Source organism: Oncorhynchus tshawytscha, linkage group LG12, assembly GCF_018296145.1.
Source record: "Oncorhynchus tshawytscha isolate Ot180627B linkage group LG12, Otsh_v2.0, whole genome shotgun sequence".
Taxonomy (NCBI): domain Eukaryota; kingdom Metazoa; phylum Chordata; class Actinopteri; order Salmoniformes; family Salmonidae; genus Oncorhynchus; species Oncorhynchus tshawytscha.
Genome location: NC_056440.1, coordinates 73,986,028 through 74,005,867, shown reverse-complemented (window position 1 = coordinate 74,005,867; position 19,840 = coordinate 73,986,028). Strand labels below are relative to the sequence as shown.

The window sequence follows — 19,840 nt, the reverse complement described above, 5'->3', positions numbered from 1 at the left end:
CCAACACCGCTCCAAGATGGCGTAGCAGTAAGTCGTCCTGTCTCGTGTCCCTTGTATATACCGTATATTTTTCGTTTTTTTACATATTTTTCTTCGCATATCTCTTCAAAAACATTTTGCTAAACCTAAGCTTCCAAATACTCTCCTGCAACCCGCCTCACCCAATGTAGCTATTTTTCCTAAAGTATTTATATTTACTTGAACCGGAACCCCTCAACTGAAGCTAGCCAGCTAACCACCAGCTATGCTAGCGGTCATCAGCCAAGCTAACCTTTAGCTCGGAAAGCTCTCACCAGCTCGAACAACGCGACTCTAACCAGAGCATAACGGACCTATTTATTTTTCATCCCCGGATTCATCCCCGGATTCCCACCGCAACCGGAACATTTTTCAGCTGGATCTTCACAACTAGCTATCTAGCTAAACCGCAACCCCAGATGATTACTCCTGGCTAGCACTTCCACCCACTTAGCGTGAAGCTAGCGTGAAGCTAGCCCGGCCAGCGCACCTGTGCTACCACCGTAGCATACTCCTGGGCTACAATACCCGGGTCCACGACCGGTCTATCGATGTCACCGCATGAAGAGGAATAAACAGACTCACCCCATCGCGACGTCCCCCCAAAGGCCAACTCTCTAGCCCTCGCTATCTCCCTGCTTGCTAAACTCGGCCTGCTAACTGCTAGCTTGTCTAGCCCCGGCCTACGAACTGTTAGCTTGTTAGCACAGGCCTGCTAACCGTCTGAATCGCCGCGTCCCAAACACGCACCGGACCCATACTCACTTTCTATCTCTTTTTGATTTTTAATCTGTTTATACCTTTCCGGAAACCTGCCTCACCCAATGTGACACGGAATCGCTATTATTTTTTTATTTTTAGAACACACTCAAGAACCTCCAGAAGCTAACCAGCTAACTAGCTACAAGCTATTTAGTCATTGTTAGTTTTTTTTCAACCTGGATAACACTCGCCAGTCCAGCTTCCCTGCCCCATCCACCGCTGCCCCCTGGACACTGATCTCTTGGCTACATAGCTGATGCACTCTGGACTGTCCATTAATCACGGTACTCCATTCTGCCTGTTTATGTTTTATCTGTCGGCCCCCGTTGCCTAGTCAACGCCATTTTACCTGCTGTTGTTATGCTAGCTGATTAGCTGTTGTCTCACCTACTGTTTTAGCTAGCTTTCCCAATTCAACACCTGTGATTACTGTATGCCTCGCTGTATGTCTCTCTCAAATGTCAATATGCCTTGTATACTGTTGCTCAGGTTAGTTATCATTGTTTTAGTTCACAATGGAGCCCCTAGTTCTACTCTTCATACCCCTGATACCTCCTTTGTCCCACCTCCCACACATGCGGTGACCTCACCCATTACAACCAGCATGTCCAGAGATACAACCTCTCTCATCATCACCCAGTGCCTGGGCTTACCTCCGCTGTAACCGCACCCCACCATACCCCTGTCTGCGCATTATGCCCTGAATATATTCTACCATGCCCAGAAACCTGCTCCTCTTATTCTCTGTCCCCAACGCTCTAGGCGACCAGTTTTGATAGCCTTTAGCCGCACCCTCATATTACTCCTTCTCTGTTCCGCGGGTGATGTGGAGGTAAACCCAGGCCCTGCATGTCCCCAGGCTACCTCATTTGTTGACTTCTGTGATCGTAAAAGCCTTGGTTTCATGCATGTCAACATCAGAAGCCTCCTCCCTAAGTTTGTTTTACTCACTGCTCTAGCACACTCTGCTAACCCTGATGTCCTTGCTGTGTCTGAATCCTGGCTCAGGAAGGCCACCAAAAATTCAGAGATTTCCATACCCAACTATAACATCTTCCGTCAAGATAGATCTGCCAAAGGGGGAGGAGTTGCAGTCTACTGCAGAGATAGCCTGCAAAGTAATGTCATACTTTCCAGGTCCATACCCAAACAGTTCGAACTACTAATTTTGAAAATTACTCTCTCCAGAAATAAGTCTCTCACTGTTGCCGCCTGCTACCGACCCCCTCAGCTCCCAGCTGTGCCCTGGACACCATTTGTGAATTGATCGCCCCCATCTAGCCTCAGAGTTTGTTCTGTTAGGTGACCTAAACTGGGATATGCTTAACACCCCGCCAGTCCTACAATCTAAGCTAGATGCCCTCAATCTCACACAAATCATCAAGGAACCCATCAGGTACAACCCTAACTCTGTAAACAAGGGCACCCTCATAGACGTCATCCTGACCAACTGGCCCTCCAAATACACCTCTGCTGTCTTCAACCAGGATCTCAGCGATCACTGCCTCATTGCCTGTATCCGCTATGGAGCCGCAGTCAAACGACCACCCCTCATCACGGTCAAACGCTCCCTAAAACACTTCTGTGAGCAGGCCTTTCTAATCGACCTGGCCCGTGTATCCTGGAAGGACATCGACCTCATCCCGTCAGTTGAGGATGCCTGGTCATTCTTTAAAAGTAACTTCCTCACCATTTTAGATAAGCATGCTCCGTTCAAAAAATGCAGAACTAAGAACAGATACAGTCCTTGGTTCACCCCAGACCTGACTGCCCTCGACCAGCACAAAAACATCCTGTGGCGGACTGCAATAGCATCGAATAGTCCCTGTGATATGCAACTGTTCAGGGAAGTCCGGAACCAATACACGCAGTCAGTCAGGAAAGCTAAGGCCAGCTTCTTCAGGCAGAAGTTTGCATCCTGTAGCTCCAACTCCAAAAAGTTCTGGGACACTGTGAAGTCCATGGAGAACAAGAGCACCTCCTCCCAGCTGCCCACTGCACTGAGGCTAGGTAACACGGTCACCACCGATAAATCCATGATTATCGAAAACTTCAATAAGCATTTCTCAACGGCTGGCCATGCCTTCCGCCTGGCTACTCCAACCTCGGCCAACAGCTCCTCCCCCCGGCAGCTCCTCGCCCAAGCCTCTCCAAGTTCTCCTTTACCCAAATCCAGATAGCAGATGTTCTGAAAGAGCTGCAAAACCTGGACCCGTACAAATCAGCTGGGCTTGACAATCTGGACCCCTATTTCTGAAACTATCCGCCGCCATTGTCGCAACCCCTATTACCAGCCTGTTCAACCTCTCTTTCATATCGTCTGAGATCCCCAAGGATTGAAAGCTGCCGCAGTCATCCCCCTCTTCAAAGGGGGAGACACCCTGGACCCAAACTGTTACAGACCTATATCCATCCTGCCCTGCCTATCTAAGGTCTTCGAAAGCCAAGTCAACAAACAGGTCACTGACCATCTCGAATCCCACCGTACCTTCTCCGCTGTGCAATCTGGCTTCCGAGCCGGTCACGGGTGCACCTCAGCCACACTCAAGGTACTAAACGATATCATAACCGCCATCGATAAAAGACAGTACTGTGCAGCCGTCTTCATCGACCTTGCCAAGGCTTTCGACTCTGTCAATCACCATATTCTCATCGGCAGACTCAGTAGCCTCGGTTTTTCGGATGACTGCCTTGCCTGGTTCACCAATTACTTTGCAGACAGAGTTCAGTGTGTCAAATCGGAGGGCATGCTGTCCGGTCCTCTGGCAGTCTCTATGGGGGTACCACAGGGTTCAATTCTCGGGCCGACTCTTTTCTCTGTGTATATCAATGATGTTGCTCTTGCTGCGGGCGATTCCCTGATCCACCTCTACGCAGACGACACCATTCTATATACTTTCGGCCCGTCATTGGACACTGTGCTATCTAACCTCCAAACAAGCTTCAATGCCATACAACACTCCTTCCGTGGCCTCCAACTCCTCTTAAACGCTAGTAAAACCAAATGCATGCTTTTCAACCGATCGCTGCCTGCACCCGCATGCCCGACTAGCATCACCACCCTGGATGGTTCCGACCTTGAATATGTGGACATCTATAAGTACCTAGGTGTCTGGCTAGACTGCAAACTCTCCTTCCAGACTCATATCAAACACCTCCAATCAAAAATCAAATCAAGAGTCGGCTTTCTATTCCGCAACAAAGCCTCCTTCACTCACGCCGCCAAGCTTACCCTAGTAAAACTGACTATCCTACCAATCCTCGACTTCGGCGATGTCATCTACAAAATGGCTTCCAACACTCTACTCAGCAAACTGGATGCAGTATATCACAGTGCCATCCGTTTTGTCACTAAAGCACCTTATACCACCCACCACTGCGACTTGTATGCTCTAGTCGGCTGGCCCTCGCTACATATTCGTCGCCAGACCCACTGGCTCCAGGTCATCTACAAGTCCATGCTAGGTAAAGCTCCGCCTTATCTCAGTTCACTGGTCACGATGGCAACACCCATCCGTAGCACGCGCTCCAGCAGGTGTATCTCACTGATCATCCCTAAAGCCAACACCTCATTTGGCCGCCTTTCGTTCCAGTACTCTGCTGCCTGTGACTGGAACGAATTGCAAAAATCGCTGAAGTTGGAGACTTTTATCTCCCTCACCAACTTCAAACATCAGCTATCTGAGCAGCTAACCGATCGCTGCAGCTGTACATAGTCTATTGGTAAATAGCCCACCCATTTTCACCTACCTCATCCCCATACTGTTTTTATTTATTTACTTTTCTGCTCTTTTGCACACCAATATCTCTACCTGTACATGACCATCTGATCATATATCACTCCAGTGTTAATCTGCAAAATTGTAACTATTCGTCTACCTCCTCATGCCTTTTGCACACATTGTACATTGTATATAGACTCCCCCTTTGTTTTCTACTGTGTTATTGACTTGTTAATTTGTTTATTCCATGTGTAACTCTGTGTTGTCTGCTCACACTGCTATGCTTTATCTTGGCCAGGTCGCAGTTGTAAATGAGAACTTGTTCTCAACTAGCCTACCTGGTTAAATAAAGGTGAAATAAATAAAAAAATAATAAAAAATAAAAATTCTCACCGCAGGTGGTACATAAAGCCCTGATATCCTTAGATCAGAGAAAGCCTGCAGGTCCTGATCTTTTGGATCCCTGCTTTTTAAATCTGGCAGCTGATTTCATAGCTGAACCACTTACATCTCTGTTCAATCTAACCCTGGAATGTAATGAAATTCCAAAGATCTGGAAATCAGCATTTGTCCTACCACTTTTAAAAGGGGGAGATCCAACTCTTTTAAATAATTATAGGCCCATCTCAAAGCTGTCGCCCCTGGTGAAAATACTTGAAACCCTTCTGAGTGAACAGCTAAAAGAGTTTATTTAGTAACTTTAGTAACTATTTTTATCAATGTACCAATCGGGCTTCAGGAAGAAGCATAGCACAATTACAGCAGCCATGAAGGTTTTAAATGATATCACTGAAGCCCTTGACAAAAACTTACTTGGTCCTCTCTTATTCACTATTTATATAAATGATTTAGACAAACATTTCCAAAATGCGCAACTTCATTTTATTTACTGTTGCGCCTCGTCTCTTACAAAAGCTTTCCAGAACATACAAACTGCTTTATATACTGTTCAACATATCTTGTGTCAATTGAAGCTTATCCTCAATACTGACAAAACTAAATTAATGGTGTTTTCTAAAGCAAGAAATAGACCTCTGAACCTTTAACCTATTACCTTTAACTGAACCTTTAACCTGTCAGGGCAAGGAGATTGAGGTTGTAACCTCATATAAATATCTTGGAATTTTAATTGATGACGGCCTCTCTTTTAAATTGCATATTCAACAACTTACAAAAAAATTGAAGCTGAAATTGGGATATTATTTTAGGAATAAGGCCTGTTTTTCTTTTGAAGCCAGAAGGAGGCTAGTATCAGCTACATTTATGCCTTTACTAGACTATGGGGATATTTTATATATGAATGCTTCCGCTCAGTGTTTGAGATCAATTGACACCCTTTACCATGGCACTTTGAGATTTATTTTAAACTGCAAAACCCTTACACACCACTGCACTTTGTATATCAGGGTTGGCTCTAGTCACTCATAGGCTCAGTCACTGGTATACTTTTATTTACATAGCCATTTTGGGTTTACTACCTTTTTATTTTGGCATTTTTATTGTTCAGAAATGTGGTGGGTACTCTTTGTATTTGTTGGACTTTATCCTGCTAACTGTTCCAAACGTCCGAACTGAATTTGGTAAAAGGGCTTTTATGTACTCTGCTCCATCGTCTTGGAACGCCTTACAAAATACTTTTAAACTGGAAGAACTTGTCTCGATTGGTGTTTTAGAATCACTGATGATTCTGTCAATGTTTTTAATTTGCTGTTTTTGATTTTGTTATACTCTTGTGAATTCTATGGTTTTTACTAGATTACTTGTAGTTTTTCATGTTGTTTGTCTGTCATTTTTGTAATGACTTGGTGCTGCTTATCTTGGCGAGGATGCTTTTGAAAAATAGATTTTAAATCTCAATGAGCCCTTTCTGGTTAAATAAAGGTAAAAAAATATTTAAAAAATCATAATCATATAAACCAGATAGGTCTGTCACGTACATGCCCTTATGTCAGTCATCAGTCAAAAAGAGGGTGTCTTGTCCTGCTCCTGCATTCATCCCAGTCATCAGCAACAGAGCATTGGGGTAGGTGCATGTCTGACATCAATGTGTGCACAATTATAATGATCATTTAATATGGTCAGTTTCCCCCAAAATGTTATAACATAAACATACTGTTGACACGTAGGCTATGGTGAAATGGAATGTTTTGCCTTGTGTGGTAGGTTTTGTGGGTATTTACACTTTTATGTAGGTGTCATAACCAGCCATAAAATAACGCAATATGTCAAATCAAATTGTATTTGTCACATACACATGGTTAGCAGATGTTAATGCGAGTGTAGCGAAATGCTTGTGCTTCTAGTTCCGACCATGCAGTAATATCTAACAAGTCATCTAACTTTTTCACAACAACTACCTTATACACACACAAGTGTAGAGGAATGAATAAGAATATGTACATATAAATATATGGATGAGCGATGGCCGAACGGCATAGGCAAGATGCAGTAGATGGTATAAAGTACAGTATATACATATGAGATGAGTAATGTAGGGTATGTAAACATTATATAAAGTGGCATTGTTTAAAGTGGCTAGTGATACATTTATTACATCCAATTATTAATTATTAAAGTGGCTAGAGATTTGAGTCAGTATGTTGGCAGCAGCCACTCAATGTTCGTGATGGCTGTTTAACAGTGTGATGGCCTTGAGATAGAAGCTGTTTTTCACTCTCGGTCCCAGCTTTGATGCACCTGTACTGACCTCGCCTTCTGGATGATAGCTTCTACACCTGCATTGCTTGCTGTTTGGGGTTTTAGGCTGCGTTTCTGTACAGCACTTTGAGATATCAGCTGATGTACGAAGGGCTATATAAATAAATTTGATTTGATTTGATTTGATGATAGCGGGGTGAACAGGCAGTGGCTCAGGTGGTTGTTGTCCTTGATGATCTTTTTGGCCTTCCTGTGACATCGGGTGGTGTAGGTGTCCTGGAGGGCAGGTAGTTTACCCCCGGCGATGCGTTGTGCAGACCTCACTACCCTCTGGAGAGCCTTACGATTGTGGGCGGAGCAGTTGCCGTACCAGGCGGTGATACAGCCCGACAGGATGCTCTCAATTGTGCATCTGTAAAGGTTTGTCAGTGTTTTGGGTGACAAGCCAAATTTTTTCAGCCTCCTGAGGTTGAAGAGGCGCTGCTGCGCCTTCTTCACAACGCTGTCTGTGTGGGTGGACCATTTCAGTTTGTCCGTGATGTATACACCGAGGAACTTAAAACTTTCCACCTTCACCACTACTGTCCCTTCGATGTGGATGGGGGGGGGGGGTGCTCCCTCTGCTGTTTCCTGAAGTCCACGATCATCTCCTTTGTTTTGTTGACATTGAGTGTGAGGTTATATGTCACAACAGGTCTAAATTCTATTGGTCACATACACATATTTAGCAGCAGATGTTATTTGAGTGTAGTGAAATGCTTGTGTTCCTAGCTCCAACAGTGCAGTAATACATAACAATTTACAACAATACACACAAATCTAAAAGTAAAATAATGGAATTAAGAAATATATAAGCATTAGGACGAGTAATATCAGTACCAGTCAAAAGTTTTAACATACCTACTCATTCAAGGGTTTTTGTTTATTTGAACTATTATCTACATTGTAGAATAATAGTGAAGACATCAAAACTATGAAATAACACATATGGAATCATGTAGTAACCAAATAAGTGTTAAACAAGTCAAAATATATGTTATATTTGAGATTATTCAAAGTAGCCACCCTTTGCACACTCTTAGCATTCTCTCAACCAGCTTCATGAGGTAGACACCTGGAATGCATTTCAATTAACAGGTGTGCCTTGTTAAAAGTTAATTTGTGGAATTTCTTTCCTTCTTAATGTGTTTGAGTCAATCAGTTGTTTTGTGACAAGGTAGGGGTGGTATACAGAAGATAGCCCTATTTGGTAACAGACCAAGTCCATATTATGAACTGCTCAAATAAGCAAAGAGAAACAACAGTCCATCATTATTTCAAGACAAGAAGGTCAGCCAATCCGGAACATTTCAAGAACTTTGAAAGTTTCTTTAAGTGCAGTCGCAAAAACCATCAACGATATGATCAAATCAAGATCAAATCAAATTTTATTAGTCCCATGCGCCGAATACAACAGGTGTAGACATTACAGTGAAATGCTTACTTACGAGCCCCTAACCAACTATGCAGTTTCAAAAAATACAGATAAGAATAAGAGATAAATGTAACAAGTAATTAAAGAGCAGCAGTGAAATAACAATAGCGAGGTACCGATACAGAGACAATGTGCGGGGGGCACCGGTTATTTGAGGTAGTATGTACCTGTAGGTAGAGTTATTAAAGTGACTATGTATAGCTCACAACAGAGAGTAGCAGTGGTGTAAAGAGGGGGTGAGGGGAGGAGGCATGATGAATGAAACTGGCTCTCATGAGGACCGCCACAGGAAAGGAAGACCAGCCTCAGAAATTGCAGCCCAAATAAATGCTTCACAGAGTTCAAGTAACAGACACATCTCAACATCAACTGTTCAGAAGAGACTGCGTGAATCAGGCCTTCATGGTCAAATTTCTGCAAAGAAACCACTACTAAAAGACACCAATAAGAAGAAGACTTGCTTGGGCCAAGAAACATGATCAATGGACATTAGACCGGTGGAAATCTGTCCTTTGGTCTGATGAGTCCAAATTTGAGATTTTTGGTTCCAACCGCCATGTCTTTGTGAGATGCAAAATAGGTGAATGGATGATCTCTACATGTGTGTTTCCCAACGTGAAGCATATAGGAGGTTGTTCGATGGTGTGAGGGTGATTTGCTGGTGACACTGTCTGTGATTTATTTAGAATTCAAGGCACACTTACCCAGCATAGCAACCACATCATTCTGCAGCAACATGCCATCCCATCGGGTTTGCTCTTAGTGGGACTATCATTTGTTTTTCAAAACAGGACAATGACCCAACACACCTCCAGGCTGTGTAAGGGCTATTTGACCAAGAGGGAAAGTGATAGTGCTGCATCAAATGACCTGGCTTCCACAATCACCTGACCTCAACCCGATTGAGATGGTTTGGGATGAGTTGGACTGCAGAGTGAAGGAAAAGCAGTCAACAAGTGCTCAGCATATGTGGGAACTCCTTCAAGACTGTTAGAAAAGCATTCCAGGTGAAGCTGGTTGAGGGAATGCCAAGAGTGTGCAAAGCTGTCATCAAGGCAAGGGTGGCTACTTTGAAGAATGTTTAACACTTTTTTCTTGCTACATGATTCCATATGTGTTATTTCATAGTTTCTACCAAGAGAATTCTCTTCGATTATAATCACAGCCGTATATATCCCCCCCAAGCAGACACATCGATGGCTCTGAACGAACTTTATTTAACTCTCTGCAAACTGGAAACGATTTATCCGGAGGCTGCATTCATTGTAGCTGGGGATTTTAACAAGGCTAATCTGAAAACAAGACTCCCTAAATTTTATCAGCATATCGATTGCGCAACCAGGGGTGGAAAGACCCTGGATCATTGTTACTCTAACTTCCGCGATGCATATAAGGCCCTGCCCCGCCCCCCTTTCGGAAAAGCTGACCACGACTCCATTTTGTTGATCCCTGCCTACAGACAGAAACTAAAACAAGAAGCTCCCACGCTGAGGTCTGTCCAACGCTGGTCCGACCAAGCTGACTCCACACTTCAAGACTGCTTCCATCACGTGGACTGGGAGATGTTTCGTATTGCGTCAGACAACAACATTGACGAATACGCTGATTCGGTGTGCGAGTTCATTAGAACGTGCGTTGAAGATGTCGTTCCCATAGCAACGATTAAAACATTCCCTAACCAGAAACCGTGGATTGATGGCAGCATTCGTGTGAAACTGAAGGCACGAACCACTGCTTTTAATCAGGGCAAGGTGTCTGGTAACATGACTGAATACAAACAGTGCAGCTATTCCCTCCGCAAGGCTATCAAACAAGCTAAGCGCCAGTACAGAGACAAAGTAGAATCTCAATTCAACGGCTCAGACACAAGAGGCATGTGGCAGGGTCTACAGTCAATCACGGACTACAGGAAGAAACCCAGCCCAGTCACGGACCAGGATGTCTTGCTCCCAGGCAGATTAAATAACTTTTTTGCCCGCTTTGAGGACAATACAGTGCCACTGACACGGCCTGCAACGGAAACATGCGGTCTCTCCTTCACTGCAGCCGAAGTGAGTAAGACATTTAAACGTGTTAACCCTCGCAAGGCTGCAGGCCCAGACGGCATCCCCAGCCGCGCCCTCAGAGCATGCGCAGACCAGCTGGCCGGTGTGTTTACGGACATATTCAATCAATCCCTATACCAGTCTGCTGTTCCCACATGCTTCAAGAGGGCCACCATTGTTCCTGTTCCCAAGAAAGCTAAGGTAACTGAGCTAAACGACTACCGCCCGTAGCACTCACATCCGTCATCATGAAGTGCTTTGAGAGACTAGTCAAGGACCATATCACCTCCACCCTACCTGACACCCTTGACCCACTCCAATTTGCTTACCGCCCAAATAGGTCCACAGACGATGCAATCTCAACCACACTGCACACTGCCCTAACCCATCTGGACAAGAGGAATACCTATGTGAGAATGCTGTTCATCGACTACAGCTCGGCATTCAACACCATAGTACCCTCCAAGCTCGTCATCAAGCTCGAGACCCTGGGTCTCGACCCCGCCCTGTGCAACTGGGTACTGGACTTCCTGACGGGCCGCCCCCAGGTGGTGAGGGTAGGCAACAACATCTCCTCCCCGCTGATCCTCAACACTGGGGCCCCACAAGGGTGCGTTCTGAGCCCTCTCCTGTACTCCCTGTTCACCCACGACTGCGTGGCCATGCACGCCTCCAACTCAATCATCAAGTTTGCGGACGACATAACAGTGGTAGGCTTGATTACCAACAACGACGAGACGGCCTACAGGGAGGAGGTGAGGGCCCTCGGAGTGTGGTGTCAGGAAAATAACCTCACACTCAACGTCAACAAAACTAAGGAGATGATTGTGGACTTCAGGAAACAGCAGAGGGAACACCCCCCTATCCACATCGATGGAACAGTAGTGGAGAGGGTAGCAAGTTTTAAGTTCCTCGGCATACACATCACAGACAAACTGAATTGGTCCACTCACACAGACAGCATCGTGAGGAAGGCGCAGCAGCGCCTCTTCAACCTCAGGAGGCTGAAGAAATTCGGCTTGTCACCAAAAGCACTCACAAACTTCTACAGATGCACAATCGAGAGCATCCTGGCGGGCTGTATCACCGCCTGGTATGGCAACTGCACCGCCCTCAACCGTAAGGCTCTCCAGAGGGTAGTGAGGTCTGCACAACGCATCACCGGGGCAAACTACCTGCCCTCCAGGACACCTACACCACCCGATGCTACAGGAAGGCCATAAAGATCATCAAGGACATCAACCACCCGAGCCACTGCCTGTTCACCCCGCTGTCATCCAGAAGGCGAGGTCAGTACAGGTGCATCAAAGCTGGGACCGAGAGACTGAAAAACAGCTTCTATCTCAAGGCCATCAGACTGTTAAACAGCCACCACTAACATTGAGTGGCTACTGCCAACACACTGTCAATGACACTGACTCTACTCCAGCCACTTTAATCATGGGAATTGATGGGAAATGATGTAAATATATCACTAGCCACTTTAAACAATGCTACCTTATATAATGTTACTTACCCTACATTGTTCATCTCATATGCATACGTTGATACTGTACTCTATATCATCGACTGCATCCTTATGTAATACATGTATCACTAGCCACTTTAACTATGCCACTTGGTTTACATACTCATCTCATATGTATATACTGTACTCAATATCATCTACTGTATCTTGCCTATGCTGCTCTGTACCATCACTCATTCATATATCCTTATGTACATATTCTTTATCCCCTTACACTGTGTATAAGACAGTAGTTTTTTTGGAATTGTTAGTTAGATTACTTGCTCGTTATTACTGCATTGTCGGAACTAGAAGCACAAGCATTTCGCTACACTCGCATTAACATCTGCTAACCATGTGTATGTGACAAATAAAATTTGATTTGATTTGATTTGATTTAGTGCTTTAACATTCTGCACTCCTAGCCAGTCACTGTGACTGATTTGTATTAGAGTTATCTATCTGAGAGGAAAACAAAGTCCTCAATGCCATAATGGCTTTAAGTAATCACTCAGGATATAATGCACTTTGTTGTGGGACTAGAAGGGACTACCAGTATCAGCTAAAATATGAAAATGGGAAAATGGGCCAACCAAATCATTATTTCCTATATGGAATATTTGGACTCTTGGACCTGGACTGGTGTAGTGGCCATGAAGAGAGGGATGTATTTATGGGATGTTATGTTTCCTCCTCTTCCTCCAGTACCACCAGGACACTGCATTTAGATGGGCCATCTGGCCCTGCAGCAGAGTGCTCCCAGTCCCAGTCCCTCACTGAGCTCGGATCACATATTCACAGCGGTGAGATCAGCGACATATGCTTCTGCTCCCGATACCACCCATGTCTGGCGTCCAACCGCACGCTGGTCAGTGATCTGGGAGATGACATCATTCCGGTAACGTTGTCTGTGTCGTGGTGTGTGTGTTTTTTGCACCCATTCTGATTGACTCCATAATAGGCTGCCCAATGCTCCTCTAGCATGGACAACATACCACCCAAGTTGAGCTGAAATGCAAAAACACCCAAACAAAAGACACCTACGGGAAAAACAACAACAAACAAAAACAGCTCGACTGCTGAGAGAGAAACAGAGAGAGACAGAGAGAGAGACAGAGGGAGACAGAGAGAGACAGAGGGAGAGACAGAGACAGAGAGAGAGAGACAGAGAGAGACAGAGAGACAGAGAGAGACAGAGAGAGAGAGAGACAGAGAGAGAGACAGAGAAAGAGACAGAGGGAGACAGAGGGAGACAGAGAGAGACAGAGAGAGACAGAGAGAGACAGAGAGAGACAGAGAGAGACAGAGAGAGAGAGAGACAGAGACAGAGAGAGAGAGAGACAGAGAGAGACAGAGAGACAGAGACAGAGAGAGAGAGAGACAGAGAGAGACAGAGAGAGAGACAGAGACAGAGAGAGAGAGAGACAGAGAGAGACAGAGAGACAGAGACAGAGAGAGAGAGACAGAGAGAGACAGAGAGAGAGACAGAGGGAGACAGAGAGAGAGCGAGAGAGAGACAGAGACAGAGAGAGAGAGAGACAGAGACAGAGAGAGAGACAGAGGGAGACAGAGAGAGAGCGAGAGAGAGACAGAGACAGAGAGAGAGAGAGACAGAGAGAGACAGAGAGAGACAGAGAGAGAAACAGAGAGAGACAGAGGGAGACAGAGAAAGAGAGAGAGAGAAACAGAGGGAGACAGAGAGAGACAGAGGGAGACAGAGAGAGACAGAGAAAGAGAGAAAGAGGGAGAGGGAGAAAGAAACAGAGAAAGAGAGAGAGACAGAGAGACAGAGAGAGACAGAGAAAGAGAGAGAGACAGAGAGAAACAGAGAAACAGAGAAAGAGAGAGAGAGAAACAGAGGGAGACAGAGAGAGACAGAGAGAGACAGAGAGAGACAGAGAGAGAAACAGAGAGACAGAGAGACAGAGAAACAGAGAGAGACAGAGAGAAACAGAGAGAGAGAAACAGAGAGACAGAGACAGAGACATAGAGAAACAGAGAGAGAGACAGACAGAAACAGAGAGAGAGAAACAGAAACTTCCGATGCCGACAGAGATGGCCGCCTCGCTTCGCGTTCCTAGGAAACTATGCAGTTTTTTGTTTTTTTACGTGTTATTTCTTACACTAGTACCCCAGGTCATCTTAGGTTTCATTACATACAGCTGAGAAGAACTACTGAATATAAGATCAGCGTCAACTCAACATCAGTACGACCAAGAATATGTTTTTCGCGACGCGGATCCTGTGTTCTGTCTTACAACTAGGACAACGGAGTGGATTACATGCAGCGACCCAAAAAAACGACTCAGAAAAAGAGGGAAACGAAGCGGTCTTCTGGTCAGACTCCGGAGACGGGCACACCGTGCACCACTCCCTAGCATTCTTCTTGCCAATGTCCAGTCTCTTGACAACAAGGTTGATGAAATCCGAGCAAGGGTAGCATTCCAGAGGGACATCAGAGACTGTAATGTTCTATGCTTCACGGAAACATGGCTAACTGGAGAGACGCTATCCGAAGCGGTGCAGCCAGCGGGTTTCTCCACGCATCGCGCCGACAGAAACAAACATCTTTCTGGTAAGAAGAGGGGCGGGGGCGTATGCCTCATGGCCAACGTGACATGGTGTGATGAAAGAAACATACAGGAACTCAAATCCTTCTGTTCACCTGATTTAGAATTCCTCACAATCAAATGTAGACCGCATTATCTACCAAGAGAATTCTCTTCGATTATAATCACAGCCGTATATATCCCCCCAAGCAGACACATCGATGGCTCTGAACAAACTTTATTTAACTCTCTGCAAACTGGAAACGATTTATCCGGAGGCTGCATTCATTGTAGCTGGGGATTTTAACAAGGCTAATCTGAAAACAAGACTCCCTAAATTTTATCAGCATATAGATTGCGCAACCAGGGGTGGAAAGACCCTGGATCATTGTTACTCTAACTTCCGCGACGCATATAAGGCCCTGCCCCGCCCCCCTTTCGGAAAAGCTGACCACGACTCCATTTTGTTGATCCCTGCCTACAGACAGAAACTAAAACAAGAGGCTCCCACGCTGAGGTCTGTCCAACGCTGGTCTGACCAAGCTGACTCCACACTCCAAGACTGCTTCCATCACGTGGACTGGGAGATGTTTCGTATTGCGTCAGACAACAACATTGACGAATAGGCTGATTCGGTGTGCGAGTTCATTAGAACGTGCGTTGAAGATGTCGTTCCCATAGCAACGATTAAAACATTCCCTAACCAGAAACCGTGGATTGATGGCAGCATTCGTGTGAAACTGAAGGCGCGAACCACTGCTTTTAATCAGGGCAAGGTGTCTGGTAACATGACTGAATACAAACAGTGCAGCTATTCCCTCCGCAAGGCTATCAAACAAGCTAAGCGCCAGTACAGAGACAAAGTAGAATCTCAATTCAACGGCTCAGACACAAGAGGCATGTGGCAGGGTCTACAGTCAATCACGAACTACAAGAAGAAAACCAGCCCAGTCACGGGCCAGGATGTCTTGCTCGCAGGCAGACTAAATAACTTTTTTGCCCGCTTTGAGGACAATACAGTGCACCCTAGACCCTAGACCCACTCCAATTTGCTTACCGCCCAAATAGGTCCACAGACGATGCTATCTCAACCACACTGCACACTGCCCTAACCCATCTGGACAAGAGGAATACCTATGTGAGAATGCTGTTCATCGACTACAGCTCGGCATTCAACACCATAGTACCCTCCAAGCTCGTCATCAAGCTCGAGACCCTGGGTCTCGACCCCGCCCTGTGCAACTGGGTACTGGACTTCCTGACGGGCCGCCCCCAGGTGGTGAGGGTAGGCAACAACATCTCCTCCCCGCTGATCCTCAACACTGGGGCCCCACAAGGGTGCGTTCTGAGCCCTCTCCTGTACTCCCTGTTCACCCACGACTGCGTGGCCACGCACGCCTCCAACTCAATCATCAAGTTTGCGGACGACACAACAGTGGTAGGCTTGATTACCAACAATGACGAGACGGCCTACAGGGAGGAGGTGAGGGCCCTCGGAGTGTGGTGTCAGGAAAATAACCTCACACTCAACGTCAACAAAACTAAGGAGATGATTGTGGACTTCAGGAACAGCAGAGGGAACACCCCCCCATCCACATCGATGGAACAGTAGTGGAGAGGGTAGCAAGTTTTAAGTTCCTCGGCATACACATCACAGACAAACTGAATTGGTCCACTCACACAGACAGCATCGTGAGGAAGGCGCAGCAGCGCCTCTTCAACCTCAGGAGGCTGAAGAAATTCGGCTTGTCACCAAAAGCACTCACAAACTTCTACAGATGCACAATCGAGAGCATCCTGGCGGGCTGTATCACCGCCTGGTATGGCAACTGCACCGCCCTCAACCGTAAGGCTCTCCAGAGGGTAGTGAGGTCTGCACAACGCATCACCGGGGGCAAACTACCTGCCCTCCAGGACACCTACACCACCCGATGCTACAGGAAGGCCATAAAGATCATCAAGGACATCAACCACCCGAGCCACTGCCTGTTCACCCCGCTGTCATCCAGAAGGCGAGGTCAATACAGGTGCATCAAAGCTGGGACCGAGAGACTGAAAAACAGCTTCTATCTCAAGGCCATCAGACTGTTAAACAGCCACCACTAACATTGAGTGGCTACTGCCAACACACCTTACCTTATATAATATATAATAATATATATATATATACCTTATATAATGTTACTTACCCTACATTATTCATCTCATATGCATACGTAGATACTGTACTCTATATCATCGACTGCATCCTTATGTAATACATGTATCACTAGCCACTTTAACTATGCCACTTGGTTTACATACTCATCTCATATGTATATACTGTACTCGATATCATCTACTGTATCTTGCCTATGCTGCTCTGTACCATCACTCATTCATATATCCTTATGTACATATTCTTTATCCCCTTACACTGTGTATAAGACAGTAGTTTTTTTGGAATTGTTAGTTAGATTACTTGCTCGTTATTACTGCATTGTCGGAACTAGAAGCACAAGCATTTCGCTACACTCGCATTAACATCTGCTAACCATGTGTATGTGACAAATAAAATTTGATTTGATTTGAGAGAAACAGAGAGACAGAGAGAAACAGAGAGAGAGAGAGGGAGGGAGAGAGAGAGAGGGAGGGAGAGACAGAGAGAAACAAAGAGAGACAGAGAAAGAGAGAGAAACAGAAAAACAGAGAGGAGACAGAGAGACACAGAGAGACAGAGAGAAACAGAGATAGACAGAGAGACAGAGAGAGACAGAGAGAGAGAGAGAGAGAGAGAGAGACACAGAGAGACAGAGAGACAGAGAGAGACAGAGAGAGAGAGAGAGGGAGGGAGAGGGAGAGGGAGAGAGAGTGTGAAAGAGAAAAAACAGAGCGAGAGAGAAGAGAGAGGGCAGTGCAATGAAAGTGCTGAACACAAGTCCGTCCCACGCCACCTTGATCCTCCGAACGGGAGGCACTTCCTGGTTAGACAGGAAGATGGATGACCTCAACTCTATTAATAACTGAGCTCCACTTACCATGGCCTCTGTGTGTGTGTGTGTGTGTGTGTGTGTGTGTGTGTGTGTGTGTGTGTGTGTGTGTGTGTGTGTGTGTGTGTGCGCGCCAAAACTGCTAACACTGTAACTTTCCCCTGAAGCTAGCTAAAAACAACCACCTCCCCCAATGTCGCCCACGCCTCCTGCCTACTGATAGATATGCTACATTATAACAGCGCAGTGTGGTTACAGTAAAACCAACCTCCTGCATGCACGTGTGGGCCTTTTCCATCCTTCCTCACAGGAACAGGGACTCATGCAAACCAAACCAAAGGTTCCTGCATGGTTCCTCTGTAGCTTTTTGTCCATTGAGATATGTTATGTCTGAATGAGTGTGTTTGACGGGAGTGGAATAAGGTCTAGGGATAAACTCAAGGCATTTTGTTGATATTTAACCCTCTAATATTCAGTTATGGGGAGATTTTCTGCAGAGAGAGGAGAGACATAGACAGTGATATAAAAAAAGAGAGAGAGAGAGAGAGAGAGAGAGAGAATGTTCTGCAGATAGAGAGACAAAGAGAGAGCCTATCTGGATGTTGGAAGGCACCACTGAAGGAGCTGTGCTAATCCTAATGAAATGTGACAGGCAGACATAAACTTGAATATGAAGTGAACCATGATTACAGACGATTAGATAACAATCACTACGTACTGCAGCCAGAGAGCTTGTGTGCCTGCCCTCGATTTCTCGCTGTCTGTGGTATGTGTGTGCGCACATGTGTGTGTGCATGCATGCGTGCGTGCGTGTGTGTGTGTGTGTGTGGATTGCCTGTAGTCTGAATCCGCATGTGGAGTGGAGTAGGGGCAGAGGAGTAGGGGGGGCAGAGGAGTAGGTGGGCTGTGGAGTGGAGTAGGGGGCTGTAGAGTAGGGGGCTGTAGAGTAGGGGGACTGTAGAGTAGGAGGGCTGTAGAGTAGGGGGCTGTAGAGTAGGGGGCTGTAGAGTAGGGGGCTGTAGAGTAGGGGGCTGTGGAGTAGGGGGGCAGAGGAGTAGGGGGCTGTGGAGTAGGGGAGGCAGAGGAGTAGGGGGCTGTGGAGTAGGGGGGCAGAGGAGTAGGGGGCTGTGGAGTAGGGGGCTGTAGAGTAGGGGGCTGTAGAGTAGGGGGCTGTCGAGTAGGGGGACTGTAGAGTAGGGGGCTGTAGAGTAGGGGGCTGTGGAGTAGGGGGCAGAGGAGTAGGGGAGACTGTAGAGTAGGGGGACTGTAGAGTAGGGGGACTGTAGAGTAGGGTGGGACAGTAGAGTAGGGGAGACTGTAGAGTAGGGTGGGACAGTAGAGTAGGGGAGACTGTAGAGTAGAGGGGACTGTAGAGTAGGGGGACTGTAGAGTAGGGGGACAGTAGAGTAGGGGCTGTGGATAAGAGAGAGATAACAGAAAGGTCAGCTCCATCTTCACAATGCTACAGGCCATGATATACAAACATTGAATCCCAAATGGCACCCTAAGTCCCTATGTAGTGCAGTACTTTGACCAGGCCCATTGACACACACACACACACACACACACACACACACACACACACACACACACACACACACACACACACACACACACACACACACACAGCAGGTTGACATGAGAGCCTTTCTCTTGATTAATCTCCACCACTTCAGCCCCACTAGATGTTGCTACTGAACTACACCCAGCCTCTTGCTGCAGCACAGTGATAAAATACAGCCTCTGTGGATCAAACACTAGCTGCATACGGTCACTGTACCTATGAAGTCAGCAATGAACACGATAGCAATGTCAAGTTTGGTACCCGATCAAGCCCTGCACATTATTCACAGAGTAAAGTTATAAGAGACATGGTTCTAATTGACCTCTTGGAGATGAGATGTTCACATTTACAATAAACGTTTCCTTTGCTAAATGTAGGACAGTTATCATACAGAGAATGATACATGCTGACTGAAATCAGAGGGGTTCTACCCAGTATGACTGTCCACTGTCTCTCATTCAATGAACCATCCTTTTCTTGATGAAATAACTACATTGTGTTGTTGTGAGATTCACATTTCAGAGTACAGGCTCCCGTACGTGTTACAGTATTCAGTGTTACAGTGTTCTCTC

The 19,840-nt window shown here is 46.0% G+C and overlaps 1 protein-coding gene and 1 pseudogene across 1 annotated transcript in view; both read right to left on the bottom strand.

Annotated features, from left to right (window-relative positions):
- Positions 1–17,755, bottom strand: part of LOC112240400 — an 87,648-nt pseudogene extending 69,893 nt beyond the window's left edge.
- A 425-nt stretch (positions 17,756–18,180) lies between these two features.
- Positions 18,181–19,840, bottom strand: part of LOC112237383 (talin-2) — a 145,572-nt gene continuing 143,912 nt past the window's right edge. Inside the window, exons 47-48 of the mRNA XM_042331122.1 lie at positions 18,540–18,984; positions 18,181–18,195 (exon numbers count right to left, since the gene is read on the bottom strand). Coding sequence (XP_042187056.1) covers positions 18,181–18,195; positions 18,540–18,984 — 460 coding nt within the window. The remainder of the gene's footprint in view (positions 18,196–18,539; positions 18,985–19,840) is intronic.